The 7,001-nt window shown below is 48.4% G+C and overlaps 1 protein-coding gene across 3 annotated transcripts in view; it reads left to right on the top strand.

Moving 5' to 3' along the window:
• Nucleotides 1–939: 939 nt before the first annotated feature.
• Nucleotides 940–7,001, top strand: part of MAP3K9 (mitogen-activated protein kinase kinase kinase 9) — a 77,287-nt gene continuing 71,225 nt past the window's right edge. For all 3 annotated transcript variants that reach the window (XM_032405440.1, XM_032405441.1, XM_032405439.1), the window contains exon 1: nt 940–1,667. In XM_032405440.1, coding sequence (XP_032261331.1) covers nt 1,268–1,667 — 400 coding nt within the window. In that variant the 5' untranslated portion in view covers nt 940–1,267. The remainder of the gene's footprint in view (nt 1,668–7,001) is intronic.

Below are 7,001 nucleotides of genomic sequence, written 5' to 3'. Positions count from 1 at the left end.
AAACTGAGCTTTCCAGCCTCAGTTTGAAGCCCCAGGAAGGTGGTCTCTCATTCTCTCTTTGGAATCTCTTTTTACAGGAACCCAGCAACGAGGGAGCTGTGTGAAAAGGCGAGTACTGTAGTTTTAAGAGTGCTTCTAAAGAACATTCCAATGGGCCTAAAGGCCTTATGGAGATGAAAGGTTTCGTAGGCGGGAGTGAGGCCGGGAGCGGAAGCTGATCCACCTGGTTGGACCGGGGCAGAGGCACATCCAAGAGCGGGGAGAATCCAACTGTAAGAGAGAGCTGGAGAAGAAAGGGCTCTGGCGGGGGAGGTACAAGCCAGCTCGCTTTTCCTCTGCTCACTCTCAAAAGCTCACTTCAGGATCCAGAGCACAGGTGCTGCCCATCGGGTCCCCTGCCCTACCACAGCAAACAAAGGGCGCGGCCTCCTCCAGCCTTTTCGGTCCGAATGGAGACTCGGCCTTACCTTTGAGGATCCACCCATCCCTTCTGATGCACCCAATGAGGCCGCAGACTCCTCCTGCCAGGAGGTGTTGAACTCTCGCAGGAAACGGACAGGTACCACGGACCAATGGTTGGAGCTGCCGCGGGCCAATGGGAGAGAGAAATGGGTCGACCTGAGGTTGAGAAGGAGAGCCCGCAAAAGGGGCGGGCCCCGGGGGCAAGACACGTAGGCGCTGGGGGTGGAGAGGGGCGGGCCAGTGGCTGGCGGGGCAGCCCCAGCCGCGGCGCGAGGAACCTGCGGACGGTCGGCAGCGGCCAATGGGAGGGCGGGTTGGCGTTGGGGAGGGGGGGAGGGCCCGGCGCCGGGCGGCCCCGCCCCTTCGGGTCCGCAGGGCTGGGGCGGAGCCAGGCCCGCGTCAGGTGGTCCCCGGAGTGCGGGCGGTGCTGGGGGCGGGACGCGGGCGGAGAGGGGAGCGGCGGCCAGCGGCCGGCGGGCGGCGGCGGGCACCGGCTGAGCGAGCAGGTACCCGCGGCGGAGGTGGCCAGGCCGCCCCCGGGGTGGGGGGGGTGGCGAGTACGAAGGCGGGGGCTCCGGCCCGCCGCGCCCCCCATGCCGCGGTGAGCACTCCCGCTCGGCGCACTTGTCGCCGCGCCGCGCCAGCCCCAGCGAGCCGGGTCTCCCCGCCCCGCCAGCCCGGGCCCTACCTGCGGCCGCCGTCGGGGAAGGGGGGTCCCCCCCAGCTCTGCGGAGCCGCATGAACAATAGGCGGCGGCGGCTCCTGCGGGCGGCGGCAGCCCCGCACCCTATGGATCGGCCGCTCCATGGAGCCCTCCAGAGCGCTTCTCGGCTGCCTGACGAGCGCCGCCGCTGCCGCCCCGCCGGGGGAGGACGGAGCGGGGGCCGGGGCCGAGGAGGAGGAGGACGAGGAGGAGGAGGCGGCGGCGGCCCCGGGGGAGCTGGGTCCCGAGGCACCGCTGCCCTACTGGACGGCGGTGTTCGAGTACGAGGCGGCGGGCGAGGACGAGCTGACCCTGCGGCTGGGCGACGTAGTGGAGGTGCTGTCCAAGGATTCGCAGGTGTCCGGCGACGAGGGCTGGTGGACCGGGCAGCTGAACCAGCGGGTGGGCATCTTCCCCAGCAACTACGTGACCCCGCGCAGCGCCTTCTCCAGCCGCTGCCAGCACGGCGGCGAGGACCCCAGCTGCTACCCGCCCATCCAGTGTAAGGCGAAGGCGGGACCGCGGAGCCGGGCGGGGAAGGGGGTGGGGGGCTGGAGGCCTACGGGTGGTCGCAGGGCGGGTGGGGAATGATTGACCTGGGAGTGGGTGCGCCCGCGCGCTCGGGCTGCAGGGGCTGCTCTGGTGGGTGCGATGGGTAAGATAGAGACGCCGCAGGCCTAGCCTGGAACCTCAGGCGCTTGGGCTCCTTAACCTTCATCTGACCACCTCAGCAGTGGCTTCCGCTTTCCACATCCTGAAGCCCCAGCATGAGAATCTCCCCATTTCGCACTCCCCGCTTCCCCAAATCTGGAAGGATTGCAGGCCAGCTGGTAGTTTCTGTCATCATCTTAGTCCCCAAATCGGGGACCTTCCCGACCTCTTCGACCGCCTGTCCCCGCCCCTTCAAGGCATTTGCTTTGAAGCAGATGGGGGTGTCTCGCACAGGGCTGGCTGGGCTGGCTCTTCTCATGTCCCGGAAGCCTGTGTGAACTCAAGGCTGAAGTGTCTTTGAAATGTCGTGTTGATTTCTTGGATCGCAGTCTTGTGTCAGAAGTTGTACCTTTAGGAGTCTCACTGAATGAGGTGCTGAGAAGGGTGCGAGTGTGTGAAGAAGCAGGTGATGATGGGTGGAGAAATGATTGGAGAGGGAAAAGTATGTCCTTCCCCCATGAGAGATCAGGAGCACAAGGTACAGTGGCTAAGTCCCAGTCCCTTGACACCCAGGCTGTTCAGATAATACATTTTCTCCTTTCTTCGCACCCTAGATCCTTGCCTATATTTGGTATTTGCCAAATCTCAAGGGGACCATGCCCATGGGTCCCTCCTAGGGCCTTTCTTCCAGTGTCCTGGTTTTCACCAATTTCCCAGGAGCCCCTTGTTCCACACCCTGCAATGAAATTTCCTTTGTTTTTATCAAAGGAGTTAAATTGCCATTGGAATCCCTTAATCAGTTTTGCTAGGTGGTTTTAGAAGATGTAAATACCTTCTTGTGCAGTTTACACTGTTTTATATTTGATGATTTCCATAATTTCTTCCCTGCTAAAAGGTATTGTTAATACGTATTTATTATTGTTTATTCCATATTTTGTATACTTTACATTTTAGTTAGTTAAAAAAAATTGTTACCAAGGGCCAACTTTAGGCATTTAGTTTTTAAATTTCATTTGTAACGTTTATCTTTCGGTCCTGTAACTTATTTTCATCTGAACAGTTGTGTTACTTTATTTAAGATGTTTTCTTTAAATACCATCACTTAATATGAAAAGCATAACCTCTTTCCTTATTTTTCTATTCTTCTTTATTGGTGTTTTGACCATTAAATTGATGTTCAAATCCTTAGTTCCCTTTGTTTCTGTCTCCCTCTCATTCAGTGTAAAACTTCCTGTTTTCTACATTTTGATCTTTATAATGCCTGGAGGCAACAAATGATTTTAAATGGTTTCTGGGTGTTAAATCGGGCTGTAGTACTGGGAGGTGGAGGTTAATGGTCCTAATGTAGTATCTGAAATAGCGCTGAAGATGAACTTGGTCACATACTGGAAGAGATACTGGAAGAATGGCCTGGCATATTAGACACAGTGCAGTTTTTTATACATAAGTCAAAGGTTTGAGGTTCTTTATGGGTGACGTTTTGTGATTTTTTTTTTTTGTACAGCTAATGTCAGAGTGGGAGAGCTGTGTGAGGCTCTTGAGCAGGAACTCTGTTTCTCCCGTCTCTGTGCCCGAGCTGTCAGAGCAGTCAGGAGTGAATGTGACTTGGGCTGGAAAAACTCATCTGCCGAACACCAGCCAGGGCCACAGTGTGCTATGTTAGCAGCTCCTTCTCCCTTGGGTGCCCAGGACTTAATCTTTATTGTGACAAAAGTTACCTTAGATAGACTAGCTTCCTGTATCTAGAACTCAGACGATAAGAAAGTAGGAAGTACTTTGTGCTTATTAAAAGAATTGACTTGAAGAACATGACATTTGAAGGGCTTGGTAAGTTATTTAGTCTCATCAGCAGTTCCGAATTTGAATGGAATTAATTCTTGATAATTCAGAAAATTTAATTCCATTCAAAAACCAGTTAGAGCACCTAGCAAAATATAGATACTGTATTAAATACCAGGAGATAGGGGTGCCTAGCTGGTTGAGTTGGTGGAGCGTGTGACTCTTGAGCTCAGGGTCGTGAGTTCGAGCTCCGCCTGCGGTGTAGAGATTACTTAAATAAATACAACTTTAAAAAAAATACCAGGAGATAAAGAAATGATAAGATAAGGAGGTGCTTATAAGTCACAAATGCTTTGATAAAGATGAACTTGGGAAATTGCTAACAGGTGCTCTGATGGGTGTCCTGCGTCCACCATTTTAGTTAGTGTCACTCGGAAAATAAAGTGATTGACAACCTTGTCTCCAAAGACTTGGAATGAAATTGAGCCACTGACAGCTTTTCCCTAGTTATCGTTTTGAACTTCTCTTCCGGGGTATGAATTGTGACATTAGATTACGAATAGCAGACAGTCAGTTAAGCAAGAATGTTTAGTTTTAGTTTTAAATATTGCTTTTTAAGTTGAAAATTTTGTTTCAAACTGTACTCAAATCTTGTGACAAATAAAAAATATAATAGATATTTAGAAATCATCTAATATTTATATAGTGCCTTTATCCCCTCCAATGTAGATATGAAACTTTAGCTCTCCATGGGGCTGACAAATATAAATAACCTAGGAGCTCACTCATCTTTTTTTTTTTTTTTTTTTTTTTTTTTTTAGTGAAAGAGGAAAAATGTACAGTTCCAAATTCATCATCTTGGGACATAGTCCTAGGTATTAAAAAAAAAATGTTTTTCTTACAGGAGAATTGTGTCTGTTTTCAAGCAGGGCATTAATTAAGATTTTTATTAATTTACATTCTTTTCCTTGCATCCACTAGAAATATAAGGATGTGTTTTCAGGTGTACTTGGGATTTTTAAATGAGTGAGGTATGTACCATTCACTTGTCCAAAACCCACCAGAATGTGCCTATATGTTTAGTTTTCAAGAATACAGTTGAGAGAGGATAACGTCCTGACTGCAAAAATGAAAGAAATAAGGCTTTGTTCCTGATATTCTTGGAAATATCCATCCACAGAAACTGAAAAATGTGCTGATTGTGACTTGACCTGATTCTTACTTAAAACCAGGTCTTGACTGGAATGGGAAAGGAGAGCCCCACGTTCTCTCAGCTGCAGCTGAAGGTCTAGTTCCTACCCAAAGGAACGTCTTCACAGGGAAAGGAAAAGAAAGTACCCTCCCCCCAGGCCCCACTCTTTTGTCTTCTATCTGCTTGCAAGCTGTGTTCTAGACTTTTCTTGAATGCTGGTCATAATATTTCCTTAACTAGTTAGCAAGAACCTGAGGGTTTCTGTTCTACCCAGAGAGAGATTATTGCTCTCCCTTCCCCACAGAGGTTTTCTGTCTTTGAAATGCCATCTGAGGAGCTGTCCCTTCAGCACCCAGGTTCAGCATCACTTCTTTTAAAACCTTATACGTTTAAATAAATACTTAACACATCCTGTATGTTCACAACTATGCTTCAGACCAGAGGAAAGAAGGAACGGTATAAGAGAAGGAACGGTATAACAACAGTTAATTCTCTTAAGGAAAATTCAGATAGTCAGTTGAGGAAAATGTGTGAATGCAAACTTGTTAAAGAGACAGGTATCTTTTCATCAGTAAAAGCTGTTAGAAAAAGTCAATGTTCCTTCCTTCCATGACCAAGGAGACTCCTAACATAATTTACGTATTTCTCCAAGAGGGTTTCTTTTTTTTTTTTTTTTTTTTTTTTTTTTTTTTTTTTAAGATTTTATTTATTTATTTGAGAGAGAGAATGAGAGACAGCACAAGAGGGAAGAGGGTCAGAGGGAGAAGCAGACTCCCTGCTGAGCAGGGAGCCCGATGTGGGACTCGATCCCGGGACTCCAGGATCATGACCCGAGCTGAAGGCAGTCGCTTAACCTACTGAGCCACCCAGGCGCCCCTCTCCAAGAGGGTTTCTTATCACTCCTTAATATACGCATTGTTTTTCTCATTGATGTAGACAAGATAAGACAAGAGTTAGTAATCAGGATTCATTTTAGGACCCAGAAACATTTAAGCTATTTTAAGCAGAAAGTGATTTAACACAGCAAAGTGGATGCTTACAGAATTGTTGGAAGGGCAGGGAGAAGGGGCTCTTAGCTGGACCTATAGGAACAACTCCCACAGCATTGCAGACCTGGCTCACCTGGCAAGCTACCACTTCTCTAATTGCGAACATACAGAATCAGGAGTTGACATTGAAGCTGTCCATTTCAAGAACACCCTGTTGTAGTTGCTGTCCAGAGATTAGGCAACCACTTGGCCTTGCAGCATTCCTTTCTACAACTGCCCAGAGCTAATGATTAGACACTGACATGCAGAAAAATCCCACTTCTCCACAGCCATGCTTGCCAGGAGAAGCGGCAAGAAGATGGTGTCCAACTCACTTCTGCCTTCCCTATCTTGTGCATCTAATTGGCAAAAGCAGACCTGTAGTGGTAAGGGAGTCTGGAAAATGTAGTTCTTAGCTTTCTGGCCTCTGTACTGCAAGATATGCTGGAGGATTTTATTTTATTTTTTTATTTTATTTTTTTAAGATTTTATTTATTTGCGAGAGAGAGAATGAGAGACAGAGAGCATGAGAGGGAGGAGGGTCAGAGGGAGAAGCAGACTCCCTGCCGAGCAGGGAGCCCGATGTGGGACTCGATCCCGGGACTCCAGGATCATGACCTGAGCCGAAGGCAGTCGCTTAACCAACTGAGCCACCCAGGCGCCCCTATGCTGGAGGATTTTAGAGCGGATGTTGATCATTATTCTGTAGGACCAGCTGTAACATTTATTCTTTAAGAGGAGTGCCAGATGAGGTGAGAGCTTGAACAATTGGAACTTTGGGGGGTCGAGATGGGCTATACTTGTTGTATATATTTCTGTATTCTTTTGTGCAGACTGCCAGTTGCATTGTAAAATACAAATGAATATTAGTCCTAGATAAGATAGGAATACTCTAATTAAGCAAGAATATAGAGTTTTGAGCACCACGAGCATGTGAGTGGAGGTTGGAGTCATCCTGGAGCTGGCTGAGGAAGGAAGAGAACAGCCAGCAGTGGCCAGTTCCTCTTTTGGTCTTGCCAAAAGTTCAGAAATATATCTTTGTTTTCTTAGTTTTTTGTTTGTTTTGTTTTTTGTTTGTTTGTTTTTTCGCAAACCGACTATATTCTCTCTGTTTCAGGAGGTCCAGTGCATTTTTAAAAAAATTTTTCAGATCTGAGTTTGGTTCATTTCCTACTGAGATAGATTG

Source organism: Phoca vitulina, unplaced genomic scaffold (genome assembly GCF_004348235.1).
Source record: "Phoca vitulina isolate PV1807 unplaced genomic scaffold, GSC_HSeal_1.0 scaffold7, whole genome shotgun sequence".
NCBI classification, from domain to species: domain Eukaryota; kingdom Metazoa; phylum Chordata; class Mammalia; order Carnivora; family Phocidae; genus Phoca; species Phoca vitulina.
The sequence above is the reverse complement of the archived record's forward strand: the minus strand, read 5'-3'. Positions and strand labels throughout refer to the sequence as shown.